Consider the following 24,735-nt stretch of genomic DNA (forward strand, 5'->3'; position numbering starts at 1 on the left):
ATTTCTGACAATGAAACTAAGCAGGAGAATAAAGTCCAGATCATTAGGGCCCTTGGGATAAAAGTACAAAATCCAGGTTTTAGAACTGGTCACAGTTTGGAGAAATCTTGTTATTTGGAACAAGGATATGGATGCAATAAACATTCTGAGGTTTATCTTGCTTTAACGACTTGCTTTGAGTGGCTTTGATCTTTATATTTGATAATCACTTTCAAATGGTCTGGTGTGTTCTGGAAGAGTGGAGGAGTGGTTCACGGACTTGAGATCCTCCTTAGGAAGGACGGACTGCAATCAGAATTGGGAAGGAGGCAGTGTTACAGGACTTTCTCTATGACGTGTAGAAGCAGGGCAACTGCCTATGAGGAAGATAAACATACTGGTCCAATGATGGGAACGAGGGTTCACTGATGGAAGGGAGACACCGTGAGCGTTGGGACCTAAGATCAATTTCCTCTAGCTCCGTGGAATTGTGCATCTTGGAGCCTTTTCACGAGTTGGGCACTCTTTTTTTTTTGCGGTACGCGGCCCTCTCACTGCTGTGGCCTCTCCCGTTGCGGAGCACAGGCTCCGGACCCGCAGGCTCAGCGGCCATGGCTCACGGGCTCAGCGGCCATGGCTCACGGGCCCAGCCGCTCCGCGGCATGTGGGATCTTCCCAGACCGGGGCACGAACCCGTGCCCCCTGCATCGGCAGGCGGACTCTCAACCACTGCGCCACCAGGGAAGCCTGAGTTGGGCATTCTTTTAGGGACTTTCTTGTGTATTACTTCCTTGGATTTTTATATTCCACTTTCTAGGTTGAATTTTGTCATCCCCATTTACAGATGAGGAAATTGAGGTTCAGAGATTGAGTCCATTCTCCGAGGTCACAGGGCCACTTGGTAGAAGAGGGAGGATTTGAACCCTAGTCTGCCTGTCTCGTAAGATGTGGCTTTTTTCCAAAAGATCAGTAAGGCCAAGGATGCCGACAGTCAGATAGGTCTTGGTGTGTAATTCCAGAAGAAAATAGTAAACACAAAAATATGCGTAACCAACTTTGACATACGTATGCCCCACTTTGATGTCATGGATTGAAGAATAGACTTAAGTCCAGAACCTTTCTATCTTGAATTCTACCTAAGAACATTTAATTATGAACGTAACAGAGAGTCTTACTGTGTAAGACTGTTGTCAACATGGGCTACAAGGAGAATAAGGGTCCAAGGTATTCTATTCAAATGTTACACTGTCATATTTAAATACATTTCCCTTAAAAAAAAGAAAGATGTGGCTTTTTCTGTAGCGCTCTGCTGTCCTTTCCCTTAACTTGAAGGAGTTGCGTCCCCAGCCTCTGGCTTGGAAGTGGCCGGTTCTCAGCTAGGAGCATCTCAGACAGACCCTCCTCAAATGGAGGGCATCAGCACATGGCTGACACCGTCCCTGTAACCCACCTGCACCTCTCAAGGGCCCAGGGAGCAGGACTTGGGCAGGGCACCTCTCAAAGATCTCAGCTCTTGTTTCTGCAGAGTCAGTTTGCTCTGAGTGGGAATAGAAATAGGTGCTGGTCGGTCTTGATCTGGGTTCACTGGACTCCGTACCTCTGACCAACCATCTTGAAAATGGGAGAGCCAGTGGATTATGCTTCTAGAACTGGAAGAACTTGAGCCTTTCGTGATTCCATTCGAGGGATTGTTGTTGTTCTGCGTTTTGAATGTAGTTCCCTTTTGCTTCTCGTTCAGTACAACAGGCCCTGACAGCCCTCTCATTGAGATTATACAGTGGTACCATCTCAGGCCAGTGCATTTCGGAAATATGTTGTTGGCACTCACCAGCGAGTGCGATGCATAAAGAAAATATTCTAATGACAGTTGAGTTGAGAGAGCTTTGATCTCCCTCCAGAACTGCTCTCATGGCTTTGAAATGCAGTTTTGGCAGAGGGGTAAAGTCTGGGCACCTTGGCTGGCCCCCCCCCCCCGAAACTGACATTCCAGGGGGCCCACAACCTTCGCAGGAGGAGCCAGGTACAAGAGCTGTGCAGGAAGAAAAGAGACACCAAGACACCTCTTGACAGGCAGCTGGGGAGAGGATCTAAGTGAGGAGGGACTTTCCAACTTAGCCCAACGTTTCCCGAACTCTGTTGGTTATGCTGTTATTTGATTTTTGGCAAAGGCAGAGGGGGGACGGGGGGAAAGGATTATGGTCAAATATGTTTGGGAATACTTCATATGCTCTCTGTCTTATTCCCATTTTGTATATTAAAGGCTCTGAAAATGCTTGCAATTAAAAAATATAAGTATTTAACCTTGTTTAACAGAGCGTGTCCAAAGCCATCTGACTTGAAAACCCTTTTCCTTTAAATATGCCTCTGCTTCTTGTGGATTTAGCCTTCTATAGACCGTGATTTGGAAAACACGCATAGTTCACACGCTCACTGAATAGATGGGGACTCTGAGCTTCAGACTAGGCAGCTGAGCATCATGGGAATGGGCGAGAAATCCAGGCAGTGTAGGTTCTGCACAGGGTGTCCAGCTGAGGAGGAGGGTGGATGCTACAGTCCTTCCCATGCCTAACTCTCCAAGCTGTGCCGCCTTGCAAGGAGCTATGTCGCACCCCCACCCCCCGAAGGGAGAGGTGACTTTATTAGTTGGTGCAAAGGTGCTGTCACATACAGGCTAGTGAAGAGAGGCCTACACCCCTTATTTGATACCTTGGGAAAGTCGCTTCACTTGCTTGAGTCGTGGGCTTCCTCATCCTGTTTTGAAGTTGTGCAATTTACAGGAGAGATAGGTGCTCAAAAGCTGCCAACCAGAGGTAGCTCTGTCTCTTGAAGGACAGTTTTGGGGAGACACAGAGATGATAAAGACTTGACTTCTACCTGCTTGAAGCTTACCACAGCCTGATGGGGAAGACAGTGACGATAACACAGAGCAGGGCGATAGGTACTAGAATCCAAAGTAGGGGACTCTGGGGAGGGAGAAGTCATTTTCAGCTAGAGGTGGTATTGATGATTTTGATGTTGCTAATAATTTTCATTGTAATTAATATAATAATAATGCAATAAAAATAGCCTAGGCTAGTCAATGAGTGTCTTCAAATGTGCCAGACACTGTGCGAGGAACTTTTTCTGCACTGCCTCTGGTCCTCCTGACACCCCTGAAGGGTGGACATCATCGCCCCATTTTACAGGGGAGGGTGGTCAGGAGTGGCCACATGGTATACATTACATGTAAGCTGAGCTTAGCAGGGAGGGTAAGATTTTAAAAGGCTGAGGTTCAGGAAGAGAGCTCATAAGGCAGAGAAGAGAAACTGATGGACATGCTTCATGAATGGGCATGACTGGGGAAAACCAGAGGTTCTCGGGATGAGGAAACCGTAGTAACTTGAGTTGGAGTTTGTGGGAGGGAGAAGAAGATTGGGTGGTAGGGATGAGACACTGAAAGCCGAGATGGGGAGAGCCACCCGGACGGCAGACTGTCAGTTTAGGTTTCTTCCCGGTAGGAGGAAATAGGAGACCAGAATATGGAGGGGACTTTGTGCCAGCGTGGCGCTCATTTCATCCCTCTGGTATCCCCATGAGCTAGCTGAGACTCAGAGAGGCAGGGCAACTCGCCCATGGATCTAGGTCTGTCTGTCTGTCCAACTGAGTAGTACCTGCACATAAATTAATAAAGACACAGAGTTTGGGATTTGGATTGATTTGGGGGTGTAGTTTTTTTTTTTTAAAGAGATTTCGCCAATTTATAGTATACACAGGGGGCCAAGCTCCCCGCAGTGGCAAAATGGGAAGCAAGTGGCCCTGAGCAAACCCTTTTCCTCCTCTTATCAACCCATCTCCCTAAACCCTAACGATCCTTCTCACTTTGACCTTCTCTGCTTCCTCCTCCAACCATCAACAGAGGGAATAAACAAACCTTAAAGAGATGGGGGAGGAAGGTAAATACATGGATTCCTGTCCCTAGGATTTTCCCCCCGATACTTTTGGGAGACCCCCAGCTTGGCTCTGAACTGGTGGGAAGACCTCAGCCAGCAGAAGGAAATCTTTTGGCCACAGAGCCGTTTTCCTTTGTGTGCCCCCCCGCCCCCCCCGCTAAAAAAGAGCCAGAGAGGAGAGGGGCCAGTGGGATCAGGGGCCTGAGTGGCCCCTCTTTTGGGAAATGGGGGCTTCTCAAAGTGTGAAGAAAAAAAAAACACCCACATACAAGCAAGGGAGAGGCCTCAATATCCCACATCTCTGCCTTGGGCCAGGATGAATACCACCCCCTGAAAAGATTGGTTTCTGCAATTATATGAGAATAAACAACCAATTAAAACACCTCCCTGCCCCTGCCCCACCCCTGTCTTCCTCTCCTGAAGCTTTCTCAGCCTGGAGCAAAGGGGCAAAGGGGTGACTTTCTCTAATAGCATGTGTGCTCTCTGCCTGAGAGAACGCTTGATGGAAATGGACAAATCAATTAGAAAATAATAAATATGTGCAAAGGGCCGATCCAGAAAAATTTTGGCTTCTCTGTGTTTTCATTCTCCTCCCACACATTGTTTCCTTTCACAGTGGCCCTGAGTGAGCTTGGACTTGAGGGTGAGGTTGAGGGAAGAATTGGACACATCTAGATTTGGACTTGGCCTTGTCTGTATTTATGTGATCTCTGAACCCCTGTTCCTTCATCTGCAAGATGGGGATAAATAATAGGAATTGCTAAACATTTCCAGGTATTATTCTAAGCCCTTTACACTTTCTTTATTAACATCCTAAATCCTCAGAACAACTCTATGAGGTAGATACTATTATCATCCTCGTTTTGTGTATGAAGAAACTGGGGTGCAGGAAGTTAAGTAAATAGCCCAAGGTGACCCAGACATCCAGTGGAAGAGCTGGATTCAAACCCAGGACTCTGGCTTGAGAATGAGCCATGCTACCCACTCTGCTACGTGACTTCAAATACTGCAAAGAGGGCTTCCCTGGTGGCACAGTGGTTGAGAGTCCGCCTGCCGATGCAGGGGACACGGATTCGTGCCCCGGTCCGGGAGGATCCCACATGCCGCGGAGCGGCTGGGCCCGTGAGCCATGGCCGCTGAGCCTGCGCGTCCGGAGCCTGTGCTCCGCAACGGGAGAGGCCACAACAGTGAGAGGCCCGCGTACTGCCAACAAAACAAAACAAAACAAAAATACTGCAAAGAGATGGGACAACAGGTGTAGCTAGCACAGGGGCTGGCACACAGCAGAAGCTTACTGCATGCTGTCTTTCTCATTCCTCATCCCTACTCGGATCAGAGAACTCATTCAAACTCCTTATGAGGCTTCTAGCCTAAAGAGCTGAAGGTGGGATCTCTGGGGAGAGGAGGTATAGCGGCAAAATTTCGGGTCAATATTTCAGCCTCCGTGGCTGTCCTTGGAATTACTAGTCAGCTCAACCTATACACAGATGTGCTCTTTCTAGGCCTTGCTTGTGTCTCCAACTCATGCTCGCCTTTGTTGGAAAAGCTGCGAAAATTATCGTCACCTGACTATCATGGGCTCTTGATCAGTGGGCGGCCAGGAGTGCACTGTAGGTCTCAGACATATCCTATTGCCGTCGGAGTGGAGGTGTAGGTTTGTGACGCATAGAAATGTCCTGGGAAGCACCAGGCAGCTGTTATTAATCCCAGTATATTGATAAGGAAACTGAGGCCTCGTAGGAAGGAAGTGCTGAAGCTGAGGCTGGGACCTAAATGGTTTAGATTTTCTCTTTCCCAATGTAAATTCAGCTCCATCAACATCTCCTTGAGTGCTTGCCCAGTGTCAAGCCCTGTGCAGAGAACTGGGTAAACAGAGATGAATTAGGCACACTCCCTGCCCCCTGGGAGCCACAATCAGTGGTAGATACAGACAGGTAGGGTATTTGGAATGGTGTGAGAGCGAGTACTCATAGGAGGTAGACGAGTACAGAGATGGTACAGGGGGTGGAGGTGAGATGGGACTCAGGGAAGTCTTCCTGGAGGAGTGGTACCAGAATGGACTTCGGATTTGTTCATCAGGGGATAAAATGGGAGCCAAGTCCCTGACAGAGGGAACAGCGTGAGTAAAGGCACTGAGGATAAAGCCACTGCATCTTGGGGGGGCGGGCGGGGGGTGCTGACAACACACAGTGAGAAATGCAAGAGAGGGAACAGAGGGAGAAGAAGCTAAAGGGGGAAACAGGGTCTTGCAGGCCCTGCTGGGGACCTCTGACTTTACTCTTTCACATGTGGGATCCCCTTCTGTGATTCCAGGAGGGAAAGAGAAAGGCAGCATCATTAGTGTTCTACTGGCCAGGCTCTGCACCAAACCCCCGTGAGAAGCCAGACTCTCCCAACTAGCTGTGTGCCCCGAGCGAGGTACAAAGGCTCTGTAAGCCTCTTTCTCCTCCTCTGGGAAATGGGGATAATAATACCACCTACCTCGGTGTTATTGAGAAGATTAAAGGTGATAATTCATGTAAAGTCAGACCACATGGAAGGGCCCAACGAACATTAAATATCATTATTCAGAGGCTTTATCTCACCTACGACATCAGGCTGCCTGCTTGCTTCTTTATGTATGTTTTTATTCATTGATTCATTTCCAACTTTACTCAAGAAATGCTTACCAGCTGTTCACAAGGATTCCTAAGAAAGAAGATGGCAGACATAAAATGGGGCTGAAAGAAGCACGCGGGTGAGCAAGATCCCTCTGTCAATTGAGAAAACGATCCATTAAATAATACGCCTCCAAGAATATACAACAGAGAAAAGGCAGCCTCTTCAATAAGTGGTGCTCGGAAAACCGGACAGCTACGTGTAAAAGAATGAAATGAGAACACTCCCTCACACCATACACAAAAATAAACTCCAAATGGATTAAAGACCTAAACGTAAGGCCAGACACTATAAAACTCTTAGAGGAAAACATAGACAGAACACTCTATGACATAAATCACAGCAAGATCCTTTTTGACCCACCTCCTAGAGAAATGGAAATAAAAACAAAAATAAACAAATGGGACCTAATGAAACTTAAAAGCTTTTGCACAGCAAAGGACAACATAAACAAGATGAAAAGACAACCCTCAGAATGGGAGAAAATATTTGCAAATGAAGCAACTGACAAAGGATTAATCTCCAAAACGTACAAGCAGCTCATGCAGCTCAATAACAAAAAAACAAACAACCCAATCCAAAAATGGGCAGAAGACCTAAATAGACATTTCTCCAAAGAAGATATACAGATTGCCAACAAACACATGAAAGAATGCTCAACATCACTAATCATTAGAGAAATGCAAATCAAAACTACAATGAGATATCATCTCACACCAGTCAGAATGGCCATCATCCAAAAATCTACAAACAATAAATGCTGGAGAGGGTGTGGAGAAAAGGGAACCCTCTTGCACTGTTTGTGGGAATGTAAACTGATACAGCCACTATGGAGAACAGTATGAAGGTTCCTTAAAAAACTAAAACTAGAACTACCATATGACCCAGCAATCCCACTACTGGGCATATACCCTGAGAAAACCATAATTCAAAAAGAATCACGTACCACGGTGTTCATTGCAACTCTGTTTAACAATAACCAGGACATGGAAGCAACCTAAGTGTCCATCGACAGATGAATGGTTAAAGAAGATGTGGCACGTACATACAATGGAATATTACTCAGCCATAAAAAAGAAACTAAACAGTTATTTGTAGTGAGGTGGATGGACCTAGAGTCTGTCATACAGAGTGAAGCAAGTCAGAAACAGAAAAACAAATACCGTATACTAACATATATATGGAATCTAAAAAAAAGAAAAAAAAAGGTTCTGAAGAACCTAGGGACAGGACAGGAATAAAGACGCAGATGTAGAGAATGGACTTGAGGACACGGGGAGGGGGGAGGGTAAGCTGGGACAAAGTGAGAGAGTGGCATGGACATATACACACTACCAAACGTAAAATAGATAGCTAGTGGGAAGCAGCCGCATAGCACAGGGAGATCAGCTCGGTGCTTTGTGACCACCTAGAGGGGTGGGATAGGGAGGGTGGGAGGGATATGCAAGAGGGAGGAGATATGTGGATGTATGTATACGTATAGCTGATTCACTTTGTTATACAGCAGAAACTAGCACACCATTGTAAAGCAATTACACTCCAATAAAGAGGTTAAAAAATGATAATAATATGCCTATGACTGACCCAAAGCTTTATCATTCCTATTCTGGTGGGAAAATCACACTCCGCAAGGGAAGCGGTCTTATCTATTGTGCACCTAGGATATGCCAGTCTCTTTCCAAAGGCCATTTCTTTCTCTCTCCAACCTATGTTTGTTCGGTGTATTAAAGAGCTGATGATCGTAGCGTGGGGAATTAATTTACTTTCCGAACACGTCAGTCTATATTCTAAATATCTACAATGGCAGCTACCCCAAATGCCATATCCCTTAGCCTATTTTATGGACAAAGAAATAGAGGCTTACAGAATGCAGAATCATCCATGGGAGGCAGATAACGCCCCAGCGTAAAGAGCGTAAGTTTCCAAGCTAGACGGAATTGGCCTTGAAACCCAGTTCTGCAACTTCGGGCAACCTATTTCATCACTTTGGACCACATGTTGCTTATCTTGAGAACAGAGTAATAACACCTCCTTGCAAGGTTTGAGTAGAGATGCAAAGTAGGCCTCCTGGGACAGCTTTGTTTTTGCCAAATACGTGGTCCGAGGTCCATAGTGAATGAATGAAGTAGGGAAGACGCCAAGGCTAGAATACATGTTATCTCTTCCATGGTCTGTTCTCCATCTATATCCGCATTATGTTGCCCTATCATCAGTCCATATAGCAGAGTCCTTAGGGGCACAGATGTTGACCTTAGATAAATCTAGGTTTTAAACTGAACTCTGCTATTGTTTATAAGCTGAGCAGTCTTCAAGTTTCTTAAACTCACAAGGACTTAATTTTTTCATCTGTAAGATGGGATTATCTCACTTACCATAGAAGATTATTGGAGGCAGTCAGTGAGACGATGTTTATAAAATGCTTAGCCAAGTGCCTGGCACATCGTGACTCAATTAATTTGGGAGTACCTGTTATTTGAATACTACCTTTTTTGGATGGTGATGACAGCCAAGGTTCTTTTTCTCTTACAGAGCATACTTGGATGTTAATGAGCTGAAGAACATTCTTAGACTGGATGGATCAACACACCTCAATATCTTCTTTGCAAACTCCTCGGAGGAGGAATTGGCAGGAGTAGCAACTTGGCCATGGGACAAGGAGGCCCTAATGCATTTAGGTGAGAATTAGAAACTTCTTCAGGAAGAAATTGGATTAGTACAGGAATACGTTTAGTAGTAAGGATGATGGTGATGGAGATCGTGGTAGTGATGATGGTGAACCTATTTACTTGTCACTTTTTAATTTTTCAAAACTCTTTAGCATTCCTTATCTTTCACACATCAAGTGATGCTTTGAGAAATATCACAATGTTATTAATCCTGTTCTACCAATGGAGAAACTTAAGATCCAGAGAGGGAATGGGACTTATCCAAGGTCACAAACAAATCAGCGGCAGGACCACAACTGGAATTTAAATTTCCAACTCTCTCCATCTGTTGCTTTCTCTTTATACCCCCTGCCTCTTAGTTCATGCAGATATCTTCTCTACCTAGTAACCACATTGTGCTGGCCCAGCCAGTGATGGGTTGACTTGAAAGATGCCAAAGAGGCAAGAGAGAGTTCGTAAGAACTCCCTGTTCCTCCATATTCCACCCAGCAACACCACCAGGAACTCTTCTTACATTCAAATTATTCAAATCCATAAACAAGACAGACGTTTACACAAACCAGTCACCAAAAGTCAGAAATGACAGTGGTTTCTGAACCAGGCCCTGTAAGCAAACGTTGTTCTTTAATTTTAATTTTTCCATGCTCTCTTCCAATACACGTCTATAGGTAGACATGCATTTTTCAACTTGTGCATATTTGAAATCATAGCATACATGCATGTGTTCTTTTTCACTTAATATTCTTTTTTTTCACTTAGTATTATGCTATCTACATTTTCCCATGTTGATACAGTCTTCGAAATTACTTCCCACCCAACTTTTTTTCATTTAACATCACAAGAGGAAAACATCTCTCTAGGTTATGTCCAATTCTCTAAAGACAAGGTATTTTTTAATAGCCACATAATGTTCTATTGACTGAGGGCACTGCCATTTATTTGGCTCTTTTCCCCTTGTTAGAATGTTCCTATTATTTACACCAGTGAATAGTGATGACTCAGTGAGTACCTTCATCTGAGAATGTTAGGGCTCAGCAGAGTGATGGTGCTGGATCTTTCCTCAGGCCTGTCTGGTCTCCTGGTGATACAGCCAGAGTCCAGCAGCTGCTCTAAATCCACAATATCTTAGAGATAAGGGACTCTGCAACTTCAAACAATAAAGTTGTGTTGAGTCAAACTCTAGACTTAGTTCCCTCCAGACCACTGTCTTTTCCTAGTTGTTTTTAAGAGAGTGAAACCAATTTGTGTGTCTGTGTGTGCGCACACACACATATGTGTGGTTGTGTAAATAGATAGAAACAAAAATAAATATCCAGTGGTTCTAACTGGGTGGATTTTTATGCCCTAGGAGACACTTGACAATGTCTAGAGAAAATTTTGGATTTTACAAATGGGGGAATGCTACTGGCATCTAGTGGGTAGAGGCCAGCGATGCTGCTAGATCTCCTACAATACCCACAGTAAAGAATTATCCAGCCCAAAATACCAGTAGTGCTGTTGTTGAGAAGCCCTAAGATAGATGATGGGTGGGTAGACAGATAGACAGGCAGACCTAGACAGACAAGGGCGAGGCAAAAGAGAGTGTGCAGCTTAGGCAGGCTGAAGCTGGTTAGCTCATGTCACATGCCTAACATGGTGTATGGTAATTTTGCTGGTTCAGGGCCAAAATACATGGTTGTTCTTAGCTGTGACTTAACAGGATGGCCTTAGGCAAGACTCTTTCCTTCTCCAGGTCTCAATTTCTTCAGATTTTAAAGGAATAGGTTAGACTTAGAGGGTCTCCAAGGACCCTTCTCAGTGCTGAAATTCTGTCCTCTTGGAAAATCAACCAAAAGGGTCATGATCAGAGTTTTAGAAGGGTGGAACAGCAGGCTTCTAAAATTAGAGAAAAATACTCCTGATAATACCGTGAATCTCAGAGACTGGCTCGGGACCAGGAATACAGAAGGCTATAAATCCATAGCATGTTATAGTATTTCAGGATGATGTCAGCCTCAAGCTATGTCACCTTTTAAGAGAAGCAGTGGAACAGGGCTCAAGCTCTGTGCTGTCGCTCTGTGAGAAGGGGAGAGTTGGGAGGGGATGAGGTGAAACAGACAGAGCCAGGCTGGACATTAAGTCTGCAATCCTGTCATTATCCCCGGAAATACCTGAGGGGTCCTGCCAGCCTCCCATTCCCCATTTACCTCAATGTTAAAGCTTCATAGAAAGACAGAGAATCATTGGCGCTATCTATCGTAGCTGTTTATTTTAGAGCACGCCAGAGATGCAAAGTCACTTTCCCAAGATGACACAGCCAGTGCAAGACAGAATGAAGATTGCAATCCATGTCAAGCTAATTCCAGCTGGCCTCCAGGCTGCCATCTCCCCATCCTGAGACATCTTGATCATAAGCAACTCCTCTGCAGTAGGCCCAATCAAACCCAATTTATTAGAACCATATATATATATATATATATATATATATATATTTTTTTTTTTTTTTTTTTTTTTTTTTTCCCCTCTTTTCCTGCTGTTATGCCATGATCCCTGGAAAAAGCCTTGGGTGGGAAGGTGATTATGTTTCATATTATGATTGACAGAAAATAATTGAGAGAGATTTCCTGTCTCAATTTCTCTTCCTCCCTGCCTCTGCCTCCCCCTTCTCACATACACCCGCGCGTGCACACAGCCCCACACATCCTCTCATACATCTTTATCTTTGTGCTGGAAGGCTCTGAGCAGTTCAGAATTAATAGACTCCATGAGCCCCATGGCTGAGCAGTCTTACCCTCCCAGCAGTTCAGTCCAAGATAAAACTACCCCCATGCCTGCTCCAGGCTTGCCAGCACAAATCAGCAAGGCCCTGGCTCCTCTCCATTCTTTCATAAGATCCTGCTCTGCACACAGTCACTGTTTGCAGGTTGCTCAGACTTGCATCTTAACCTTCCCTTAAACACACTTGGATTTCCTTCTTTTTTCTTTGGCCACTCCGCGTGGCTTGTGAGATCTCAGTTCCCCGAACAGGGATCGAACCTGCGCCCCCAGCAATGAAACCACCGAGTCTTAACCGCTGGACCGCCAGGAAATTCCCCACACTTGGATTTTCCAGTTGAAATATCTCTCTGCCAGCCTGTATGTATTTCTCCAGTGCCTAAAAATGAACATAGAGCCATGCTATCCATTGATTTTCCTGACATCTGGTCCATCTATCTGCCCAAGTGAAGCAAAGCTCAGTCTTTTAAGACGTGGGGTAGATGATTGCTTCTCAAACTGGAACGCACAGGCAAGTCCTCTGGGGCTGTTGTTTAAGTACTTACTCTGATTCTGTAGGTCTGGGGTGGGGCCTAAGAGTCTGCATTTTTAGTCACCCTCCAGGTGATGCTGGTGCTGCTTGTTCTTGAGCTACACCTGGAGTAGCACGTGGTTAGACAGTAAGTAGGGCACTTGCTGTGTGTCAGGTGCTATGCCGGCTGCCTACGCGTGATTACTTAGGCCTCACAAAACATCTTTAATTGGGTCGGCATTCAGCAAATATTCAACATACATTTAATGAGATGCCATATTCTGGACTCTGTGGTGAGCGTTAGCAGTAGAACTCGGATTAAGACCCCTGGCTTTGGAACCCAAGGATCTTGGGTTCAAATTCCAGCTCCCCATTTACTAATTCGATCATGGGCCAGTTACTTCACCTCTCTGTGAGTCAGTGCCCCTCTTACTGGGCTGTGAGATGATTCAATGTGATTATACACATTAAACACTGAGCACAGAGCCTGAGGATACATAATGAATGCTCAAGAAACAGTGGCTATTTTGACCAGTGTTATAATGGTGAGCGCGCCATGGTGCTGGACTTTATGAATATTCACTCTCAAAGGGTACAGAGCTGCAGGAATGGGATTCAGAGATGGCAAGTGATTTGCTCAACTTCACAGAGTTAGTGAAGGCAAAATGAGAACTGGAACCGAGGTGTCTGGCCATGAGGGCTTCATTTAAGCAAATGCCTGTAGAGTGTTTGTGAACCAGGGCATGCCACGCTTCCTGAGAAGTTGCAGCTGAAATGTTGGCCAGCCCAGAAATCAAAGTCCTTGAATTCTAATTATGCCACTTCTTCTAAGTAGGTTGAAATCCCCTTGGTTAAGTTGCCTCACTTTTTTAGGCATCGGTGTTTTCAACTGAAAAATGAAGGGATTGCACAAAATGACTTTTGAGACTCCTTCCTACTCAATCAGTCATTAACACCGCAAGTCGCAACAGCTCTCAGCAGTGGAGTCATAGGGTGGAGAAGTCTGTGGTTACTTTGGGCAGCACCCCATTTACCCTTGGTTGATTTGGGGATACCTGCATCAGGAAGCAGAGTGCCCAGTTTGCCTAATCCTCTGGCTTTCCCCTTGCAGGTGGCATTGTCTTGAATCCATCTTTCTATGGCATTCCTGGGCACACCCACACCATGATCCATGAGATCGGGCACAGCCTGGGCCTCTATCACATCTTCCGAGGCATCTCAGAAATCCAATCTTGCAGTGACCCCTGCATGGAGACAGAGCCCTCCTTTGAGACCGGAGACCTCTGCAGTGACACCAACCCAGCCCCAAAGCACAAGTTCTGCGGTGACCCGGGGCCAGGGAACGACACCTGTGGCTTTAACAGCTTCTTCAACACTCCTTACAGCAACTTCATGAGCTATGCAGGTAAGGCCCACACTCTGCAGGGTGCACGGGGCTGGGTGTCAGACGTGGCCTCTGGTCCTGGCTCAGAGAAGCCTCGAGCAAGCTGCTTGCCTTTTCTGAGATTTCTTCATCCCAACAATTCCTTATCCCAAATAATCAAGATAATATTCCTTCCGTGAGCACCTCGTGGATACAAGGAAGATGTTGTATCTGAGGGCTCCTCAGAAAGATACTTCAGGCAGCTCACCAGGACTGAAAGTGGGAAACCTGCGCAGAAGGCCCAGCTCTGCCACGGGGTCACCTAATGCCTTGGGGTCTGTCACATGCCCTCTCTGGGTCCCGCTTTTCTCAAGAAAATGGAATCTTTGGAACTGACCTCCAAGGTTCCTCCTAGTTTTGCAGCTGGTGGTGGTTGAAACCTTATTTATTTATTTATTTGAAACTTTTTTTAAAACACAGAACTCTCACATGCTCCTTTAGTGTTTTATTATAGAAAAAATAGAATGCTTTTGGTTTTGCAAATATGAAATTATTACATAAGTTGGTTATGTTTTTCTCCTAACTGCATATATCCTTTCAAAGCCCTTTTTCATACCATCAGTAACAGCGTTAAAGACTCATTCTTTGGATTCTAGGATGCCCTGTACTTCCTTTTAGTGTATATCAAGGCCACTTCCAGCCCTTATAACATCTTTGGCAAATCAGAAAAAGATACCCCTTCCTTAGGGCAGTCACAGCCCTCACTACTGGCCGCCTAACCAAGAGCTTTTGGGTAAGGCACCACCTGCAAAATTGCACATGGTAGCCCAGCATCCAATTCTATTATAATATTCAACTTAAGTGTTCCTTTCCACCAACCAAAACAAGCGAGCTCTGTGAAGGCAGAGCTTGCCTCTAAATACATCACTGTATTCTCAGTACCTAGCACAGGGCCTTGTGCTTTAAAAATGTTTGTTAAGAAGAAAGGGAGGAAGGAGGGAAGAAGGGAAAGAGAAACGCAGGAGGGGAGGAAAATGAATAAATTCTCTAATAACAGGCATATAAAATTGATTCTTATCAATAATAATATTTCTACTTGTAAAAAAGCTTACTGTTCATAAAGGACTTTAATATACACCATCTTATTTAATTCTCACAAGAAACCTATGAGGTAGGAACTATCACCATTTCATAGGTGACAGTACAATCCATAGGCTGACTGAAGTCTTTGGCCCCAGGTCGCACATCTGACTCAAAGTTTTTTGTTTTGTTTTTTTTACAATGGAATTGCTTAGTTAAATCTCTAATTTTATTTTATTTTATTTTTTTAACATCTTTATTGGAGTATAATTGCTTTCCATTGTTGTGCTAGATTCTGCTTTATAACAAAGTGAATCAGCTATACATATACATATATCCCCATATCTCCTCCCTCTTGCGTCTCCCTGCCTCCCACCCTCCCTATCCCACCCCTCTAGGTGGTCACAGAGCACCCAGCTGATCTCCCTGTGCTATGCGGTTGCTTCCCACTAGCTATCTATTTTACATTTGGTAGTGTGTATATGTCCATGCCACTCTCTCACTTCGTCCCAGCATACCCTTCCCCCTCCCCATGTCCTCAAGTCCATTCTCTACGTCTGCGTCTTTATTCCTGTCCTGCCCCTAGGTTCATCAGAACCACTTTTTTTTTTTTTAGATTCCATATATATGTGTTAGCACACGGTATTTGTTTTTCTCTTTCTGACTTACTTCACTCTGTATGACAGACTCTAGGTCCATCCACCTCACTACAAATAACTCAGTTTCGTTTCTTTTTTATGGCTGAGTACTATTCCATTGTATATACGTGCCACGTCTTCTTTAACCATTCATCTGTCGATGGACACTTAGGTTGCTTCCTTGTCCTGGCTATTGTAAATAGAGCTGCAGTGAACATTGTGGTACATGACTCTTTTTGAATTATGGTTTTCTCAGGGTATACGCCCAGTAGTGGGATTGCTGGGTTGTATGGTAGTTTTATTTGTAGTTTTTTTAAGGAACCTCCATACCGTTCTCCATAGTGGCTGTATCAATTTACATTCCCACCAACAGTGCAGGAAGGTTCCCTTTTCTCCACACCCTCTCCAGCATTTATTGTTTGTAGATTTTTTTTAATTTTTGAATTTTATTTTATTTATATTTTTTATATAGCAGGTCCTTATTAGTCATCAGTTTTATACACATCAGTGTATACGTGTCAATCCCAATCCCCCAATTCATCACACCCCCACCCCCACCCCCACTGCTTTCCCCCCTTGTGGCCATACGTTTGTTCTCTACATCTGTGTCTCAGTTTCTGCCCTGCAAACCGGTTCATCTGTACATTTTTCTAGTGTCCACATATACGCGTTAATATACAATATATGTTTTTCTCTTTCTGACTTACTTCACTCTGTATGAGTCTCTAGATCCATCCACGTCTCAACAAATGACCCAGTTTCATTCCTTTTTCTGGCTGAGTAATATTCCATTGTATATATGTTTGTAGATTTTTTGATGATGGCCATTCTGACCGGTGTGAGGTGATACCTCACTGTAGTTTTGATTTGCATTTCTCTAATGATGAGTGATGTTGAGCATCCTTTCATGTGTTTGTTGGCAATCTGTATATCTTCTTTGGAGAAATGTCTGTTTAGGTCTTCTGCCCATTATTGGATTGGGTTGTTTGTTTTTTTAATATTGAACTGCATGAGCTGCTTGTATATTTTGGTGACTCCAAGTATTTTTTTTTTCTCGTTTACTCTCATGCCTCTCTTCAAATGAGACCTAGCTGATGGCTGAGTGGGATATTGAGCACTTTGGGTGGCTTTCGAGCTCTGTCCCACAGATAACGCCTCGGGGGGCTGCCCTGAGTGGCTGTGTGCCTCTAGGTCTCCATCTCTGCTTGAACCAGGGGAGCCCCCTTCCCACAGTTTTCCGTTTCTGTTGGAGTTTTGCCTCAGATTGCATTTGAAGAGAGGATTTCCCTCCTGAAACCCAATGAATTCGATGATTGCCCGTGGGTCTTCCTGGTTTTCCATTTGCGCTGATGACCTCTGGGGGCCTCTCCAGTTTCAGGTTCCTACAGTTCACACCTGAGGTCTCTTGAAGGGTCAGTGCCTACCCTTGGCACCGTAAACGGTCCTTAGTTTTGGGTCTCTAAAAAAGACCCGAGTACTGGGTATTTCCTCAAAAGCAGATTCCTGCTGGGCTCCCATTCCCAGCCAAGCCTGCATCTCACATCCGGTGCCCTGTCCTCTCACAGGGCCCTGCTTTCGTTCCATTTCTATAGCACCTTTCCTTGGCCAGCTCAATGCACATGGAAAATAAACAATAACATGAGTTTGGAAGTTTGCCGGCCTCTTAGGGGTCAGGAGCTGCCACTAGCTACCAGACCCCCATAAACTAAATCTTTTTTTGTTCCCCTTTGTACAGATCTAAAGGGTGATTGATTTAATGTTGTTTTTTTAAAGGAACCCCTCAGCTCAGTGACCCATTAACAGCAGAACTAATTCACTGAGCTACGATAACAAACTTACACCCGCAAAAGCATATTCAAGGCAACCACGAACTTTGAAATGTTTGTTTTCCTTAGGATCTCTGATAGATGAGGTGACAAAAGCAGCTGGATGAAATTCAAAATGCAGACCAGGATCGGGTTCTCAGGGCTGGGGAGAGCAATGCACAGGGGGTTTGCAGTCAAGGCAAGAGGGTGGAGACCTTGCCGGCTCAGCTGCTCCGAGTTCCTTCCTTCCTGGGTCCTCCAACTTGCTGCAGAGCTGTGTGTGTTCTGTGTCTGCGCTGCCCTGTATGGTAGCCGTTAGCTGCTTGTGGCTATTGAACACTTGAAGCACGGCAAGTGAGACTGAGGAGCTAAATTGTTAGTCCTAAGTAATTTTAATTAATTGAACATGGCTGGTGACAGGTCTACAGAAATTACTGAGTACCTGTGGCATGCCAGACGCTGTGGGAAACACTTCTTAGGCTTGTCTCATTGAATCCTCAAAATAACCCAATGGAGTAAATGCTATTACTATTGCACCCATTTTACAGGTGCAGAAAGTGTGGCTTAGGGAGTTTAAGTCACTTTCCCAGGGTCACACAGCAAAAACAAGGCATGCCTTCTATTGCAGAGCCTGCATTTAAGCAAGAATTATTTGGCTCCCTTTCTGATACTGGGGAAGTTTAAGAGAGTCCCAACTGCTCAGATTAAGCAGACACCAGGCAGGTGATGGGGCAAGCCAGGTCGAGCACCGGGTGAGTGCGGTCACGTTGAGCTGTTGGATAATCCCCAGGCAGATAGAAGGGCAGCAGCTCAGATTTTACTTCCTGAAGGTAATAGGCCATAGGGAGCCAACCAAGAGGACCCTCCAGGCCCTGCCTCCTCAAGAGTGTGGAAACCAGGCCTTCCCCAGCCTTTGGGAGCAAGTGTCTTGTCTCCGTTGTTCTGTGTGTCTCTTTTAATATGCACATACGTTTTGACCCAGAAGTCCCACCTCTAAGAAGTATATCCTAAGGAAATAAATCAGTTGATGTGTTTAAAGGTTTAGTCCTAAAAATGTTCTGAGCAATGTTTATTCTCCAAATATTAATTAGACATTTACTGTCTGCCAAGCATAGAAAAGAAGTGGTTTTATACGTGTGAAAAAGCAGAAGCTTCCTACAAGTCCAGAGACAATGGGTTGCTGAAGTAAATCACAAGGTACCCGTATGATAGAACGTTCTGTGATCACTGAAGATGCGTAGCGGATGGCTGAGGGCCACAAAGCAGAGTCACCTAGTGGTTCAGAGTGTGAAGTGTGGAGTGTGGGGACCAACTTGAATCCTCTGTGTGCTAGCCTTTGACCTCAGGCAAGTTACTTCTCTCTGGGCCTGTTACTTCATGGATACCATGGAGGTTAATCACCCTTACCTTGCATGACAGTAGGTGTGATTGTACAGGTGAAGGCTTTAGATCTGTCCTTGGTGCTATAACTCGTGCTCAATAAGTGACAATTAGTAGGATTATTTGTTCAGTTTAGCGTGAAAACAGCCCAGAGCCTAATGTATAGTGTAAGACCTGGAATATATATCATATATGATCACAATTATATACATGATGTTTGTGATAAGAATTACAGAAATTCACTGTAGATATTCACATCCATCTACACATACATATATGTGTATACTAGATATTAATTGTATTATCTCTAGGTGATGTTTACGGTAGCGTTTATTTCTTTGCAGTATTCTAAGCACATTCCAAATGCTCTACAGTGAATATAATCACTTATTGCTGTTGCTGTTATTATCATTATTTTTAAAACAACAAAAAGGCAGAGACTTTTACAAAGGGCAACTCAGTTATTCACGCGCTAGAAATGGGTGAGCTTGTTAAATGCTTTCATCAGCTGTAGGAAGCAGTTAGCATCACGATTCCTTATTTTACAGCGGGTAGAAATGAGGCTGTCAGGGGTCAGCATTGTGCCCAAGGCTCCACGGGGAGTGGAGGCCCTGAACCTCCATGCTCTGTGCCCTTCCAGCTACGGATGGAAATTGTTCTTGAGAGCAGAGTTTGATTAGAAAACTCAGGGCACAACTTCAACAGCATGCGGACTGGTGCAGGCCCCCAGAATACTGAAATCCCCCCGAAGTCCTTTCTGCTTGGGGACAAGGTGGGGACAGAAGAACAAGATGAGTTGGCTGGTCCTAGAGACCAGGATCAAGTGGCCACAGATATCAGGAGGGAAAGCCCGTGATGGCAGAAAGCTAAGAGGGGCTGACCCGAGATGTTAGCTAATTGAGGCAGAGCCTTTATGATAAACAGAAACCCTTACCTCACCCAAGATTCTGGTAGCAGTTCAGTCTCTAAGCGATCTACCCTGGGAGGGACATTTTCCGACTAAAGCTTTAAAGTTCAGGTACAGTTCTGTTCTCCTACCAGGTTCTATCACCTGTCCATTTTTCAAACTTTTTTATTGACAGACATGGAAACGGCTAATGTTTAAGTTAGAAAAGGAAAATATGCTTCTTTGGGGGAAGAAAAGCAAACAAATCAGAATGTAGAGAGGAAAAACTTTGCAGTTTTTCTTCTTCCTTCATCTTGATAAATGCTTTATACGTTCCAGCTCGTGGAGTCCACACCACAACTCTAAGTAGTGGGGTTGATTTAAATGTCCCCAGTTTACACACAAGGGACCTGAGTTTTAAAGTTACTTCCTTGTTTTGGAAATGACTGATTAGAATTCTCTTCTGTGCATGTGCCTCAAGGTACAGAGTCATCCCCCTATTGACAGGTGGATGTGTTATTTCGAATATTTTTACTATGTAAATGATGCTTCAGAAGACATCCTTGTACATATGTTTTCCCTTGTGTTTGTTCATGAGTATTGATCTGTTGAATTCCTAAATGGGATGTTGTGAGATCAAAGAGAATGAATATTTTACATTCTGTTATTTTTTCCTGTTTCTGGTTTTCCAGCACTCACCCACCTTAGTGCACATGCATGCGTGCACACACACAGACCCTATTCCCGGTCCCGAGGCAGTGCGCATTCACTGAGCATTGGTCATACCTCTTGATGTTGCACTTTGCATAACCCTCAGCAGTGTTCTGACATAAGCACTCTTGTTATCATCATCTCCACTTTACAGATGGGCAAACCGAAGCACTGAGGGCATAAAGTCATTTGACTCCAGATTCCTGACTCCAGGTTCCTCATGCATGAATCTAACTACAGAACCCCTACTTCCTTAGCCATCATGTCCTTCTCCTGCCTGTAACCCATCCAGTGGCTTTTCCAAAGCTTTCAGGATGAAGTGCAGAGTTCATAGTAACAAAGGAAAATGCACCTGATGACCTAACGCTTCTTAGACCATCAAGTGCGTTTGGACTCTATTCTCCGGGCAGTGGGGACCCATAGAACGTTTGGTATCCAAGGATTTACATGGGGGTACCTGGGCTCGAGAGTGATTTGTGTAACTAGCCACTCTTTTACAGTGTTTTCCAAAGGACACCCAATGTATGAAAGACTTCCCCAGGGTGCTGGAAAGGAGACTGTCAAAAATTGCTAAGGGGATCAGAGGCAGCTTCTGTGTATAACCTCCTTGTACCCCGTCCCTTCTCAAAGCTGGATTCTCAAGGTCACGTCCAACTGACCAGCACCTGCCCAAAGTTATTTTCTGTTTGTTTGATAAGGGGAAGTGAGTTTATGCTGCGGGACTCCCAGTGGCGGGTTTGTTTTAAGATCTGGCGATCTCCGTGCTCCTCCGTCTGGGGCCCAGCTGCAGAAACCCTGACCAGGCGGACACCTCTGGGAAGTGGTGTTTTTGGAAACCAAGCCAAAACAGCGCCTTGCTCTGCCCCTGGGGCAGCTGAATAAAGCTGTTGGAGGGAGAGATGGGAGTCCAGCTTCTTCCTTGGGGTGGGGGGTTGGGGGCGGGTGTGGATAAGTCTCGGGTCATGGCCTTCATTCCGCATCCTAGAAAAGAGAGACTAGAATTGAAGGTCATTAGATCTAAAGACATTAAGAGATTGTATTCCAGCCCCCCTCAGACTCAGGCTCCACTCCTGTTTATCAAGCACCTGCAGGATGCTTTGCCCAGACAAGGTCTCATGTACCCTCAGAAAGAAGTTCTCATATTGATTAGAAACGTGGCCTTGGAGTCCAGACTGCCTGGGTTCGAATCTCAGATCTGCCCCTAGCTCTGTGCTCTTTAAAAAGCAGGTAGACCTCTCTCAGCCTCAATTTCCTCCTCTGTACAATGCAGAAATCACAGTATTTACTCCAAAACTAGTGGGAGGGTTATATGTGTCCAAAGCACAGTGCCCCATGCCTGGGAATTTCCCGGTGATAGCACTGTGCAGGAGGCGTCGTTGTCCTTGTATTCCCGCCGTGGACACTCAGCCTGGACTGCTTCTGCGTCTGCCTGACTCCTGGCCCGTGCTTGCTGCATAGGACACATTGGCTCTGCAGGCCTGAGCTCCCCCTCCCGCCATGCCTCCGTTTTCTTTCTCAGTCTTAGCTGTGCAACCTGGTTGCCCTCCAGTTCCACATCCAGAAACCTCTCCGGTTCCTCCGCCTTCCTCTACATGCCGACTCCTCTTCATCAGTAGTCAGTGTCACAGACCTGAACAGCCTTATAACCACCTTGACCCACACAGCGAACTGACCTTCACTCTGTAACTAGGCAGGTAGCTCCTTGAGGGCAGGAATGTTTTATGTTTCCTTGGCCCTTGGCTTAGAGCAGAGACTATGGAATCGAGGCTCAGAAAGCCTGTTTGAAGGCCAGTATCACTGCCTCAGTAAACGGCACAATTAATGAATGAGTGGATGAATGAATGCGAAGGCGTGAGTGAAGGAACAAGTGAGTGCGTAAAAGAAGGAGTGAGTGAGTGAATGAGTGAATACGCAAGAAAATGAGTGGATGAGTGAGAGAGGTTGAATGATTGGTGGGGAGGGAGCGGATAAGGGAATGTGTGACTTACTGACCAGGGGATTTGGGCCCCGTGGAAAGCAGCTTGTCTTGCCCTTGTCCTTATCCGTGACCTTCCTCTCCAGGCTCAGACGTGCCTTTTCAGTTCTATCCTCCCTCCCCTTCCTCCTGTTCCCTCTCACCTGTCTCCAGAAGTGATGACTGCACTAATTTGTTCACAGACCATTAACTCTTGAGCACTGGAAGAGGCCAGCTCTGAGTTGGCAGGGGCTGGGGTGCTGGCTCCTGGTCCACCAGGAGACATCATCATGCTCTTGCCTGCCCGCCCGTGCAGCGAGGTTCTTATCTCTCCCTCTGCCCGCTTGCAGATGACGACTGCACTGACTCCTTCACGCCCAATCAAGTCGCCAGAATGCACTGTTACCTGGACCTGGTGTACCAGAGCTGGCAGCCCTCCAGGAAGCCGGCGCCTGTCGCCCTTGCCCCCCAGATCGTGGGCCACACGACCGACTCTGTGATGCTGGAGTGGTTCCCGCCCATCGACGGCCACTTCTTTGAAAGGTGAGTGTAGCCCGTGAAGTGTTGATGCCCCTCTCTGTCTCCTGCCAAGAAGAGGGAAACTTGGAAGGGAAGCAGCCTTGGAGAGGGATTTCGCTGTGTTTCTTGTTCTCGATCTTGTTTAACGAGTGCCCGCCACGACTAGCACAACGACTGGTCCATAGAGGCACGATGTAGATTTGGGGGTCAGGGAATACATGAATGATTGCTAACAGAAATTAATGAGTAATGATGCATATTTTAAGTGGTGAATATTTAGCTTCATTTTATCATTGAAAACATGGAAACCTCTGTCGCCAGAACTTCCTCTGCGATGGAGGTACTGGTCTCATCTCCGTGAGCTCGGGAGTTGAAGTTGCCTCTGGTTAATGGGCTAACACCTTCCTATACGTATAGTATATGAAGGGTACATTATACCTGAATACACAGGCATATATGTACATATATATATATAAATTTATTTATTTAATATATAATTTTTTTTTTAAGGCTTTTAGCTTTCTCTTGAATCAGCATTAAGCTGAGCAGGGCTCAACACTGATTTTTTTTTTTTTTTTGGCTGCGTCGGGTCTTCAGTGCTACGTGGGCTTTCCCTAATTGCGGCGAACAGGGGCTACTGTTCATTGCGATGTGTGGGCTTCTCATTGCGGTGGCTTCTCTTGTTGTGGAGCATGGGCTCTAGGCGCATGGGCTTCAGTAGTTGTGGCACGCGGGCTTGGTAGTTGTGTCTCGCGGGCTCTGGAGCGCAGACTCAGTCGTTGTGGCACGTGGACTTAGTTGCTCCGCGGCATGTGGGATCTTCCCGGACCAGGGATCGAACCCATGTCCCCTGCATTGGCAGGTGGATTCTTAACCACTGTGCCACCGGGGAAGTCCCACATATATTTTTGTATAATTAGAATCTGTGCCTGTGCCTAGTGTTGTTTTATAGAACTGAAGGTAGAATTTTTAGAAGATCAGAGGATGATAATCTGAGGCACAAGATACCTCAGTTCAGCTCCTGTCTGCCACTCACTAGTGGTATGGCCTTGGGCAAGTCACTTTCCCTCCCTGAGTCTTATTGTCAGCTGAAAAGTGGGTCTAATGATGCCTTCATGGCCTGAAGGTGGAAACCTGAATCAAACGGTTTCTTGTGCTGCCTTTCAGCATCGGGACTCCCTGAGGAGCTCAAGCTTTAGGGGATTTTAAAGGGTCATGAAACGTACTGCGATGTTGACCTCTATTTTGGTTGGAACTTGACTATAATTTAGGGTAGATTAGTATATTGCCCCCCTCCCAGCCCTTCTTGGGGATGTTTTATCCAAAAATGATGATACAACACTGATGATGGTGGAAATAATAACCAGCTAATGATTAATTATTACTCTATGGTCGTGGTTGTCACCATTTATCAAGTGCTTACTCTGCACTGGATTCTGTACTAAATGCTTTCCATACAGTCTCATTTAATCTTTCCAGTAATTCTATAACAGGGGAACCAACTTCTGCATTTGCCAGATGAGGTAGGGACTGTCGCACAAAGAGGTGGAGAGCTTTGACCAAAAGCCCATAGCAGGTGGTGGGAGCTGGGCTTCGAGTCACATTTTGCAGTGTCTTATCCGAGGCTCTCACGTTCTTTCGTTAAGTCTTTCCAAACTTTGAATTGTGAAGGAGGTGTTACCCCTCCCCTCAAAAAAGGCCACAGAATGTGGCAAGGAGCTCTCACAAGTATGGGTGTATATGTGTGTGTGTGCGTGTGTGTATGTAAAAAATATATTAGATCACGGCATCACATTAAATTCGGGCTCCAGTTTTCCACACTACTATCAGTCCCTGAATCTAGAGCCTTCATTTGACAGCTGGATGGATGTGATCACGGGGAAAGGAAGTGCACTCCCTAGG

At 45.4% G+C, this 24,735-nt stretch overlaps 1 protein-coding gene across 1 annotated transcript in view; it reads left to right on the forward strand.

Moving 5' to 3' along the window:
- The window catches only part of PAPPA (pappalysin 1), a 253,443-nt gene that overhangs the window by 47,483 nt on the left and 181,225 nt on the right, over positions 1-24,735 (forward strand). Inside the window, exons 4-6 of the mRNA XM_029203474.1 lie at positions 9,096-9,241; positions 13,609-13,902; positions 22,665-22,857. Of these exons, the coding sequence (XP_029059307.1) occupies positions 9,096-9,241; positions 13,609-13,902; positions 22,665-22,857 (633 nt within the window). The remainder of the gene's footprint in view (positions 1-9,095; positions 9,242-13,608; positions 13,903-22,664; positions 22,858-24,735) is intronic.

Source organism: Monodon monoceros, unplaced genomic scaffold, assembly GCF_005190385.1.
Source record: "Monodon monoceros isolate NGI ecotype Baffin Bay Population unplaced genomic scaffold, NGI_Narwhal_1 Super_Scaffold_5, whole genome shotgun sequence".
NCBI lineage: Eukaryota > Metazoa > Chordata > Mammalia > Artiodactyla > Monodontidae > Monodon > Monodon monoceros.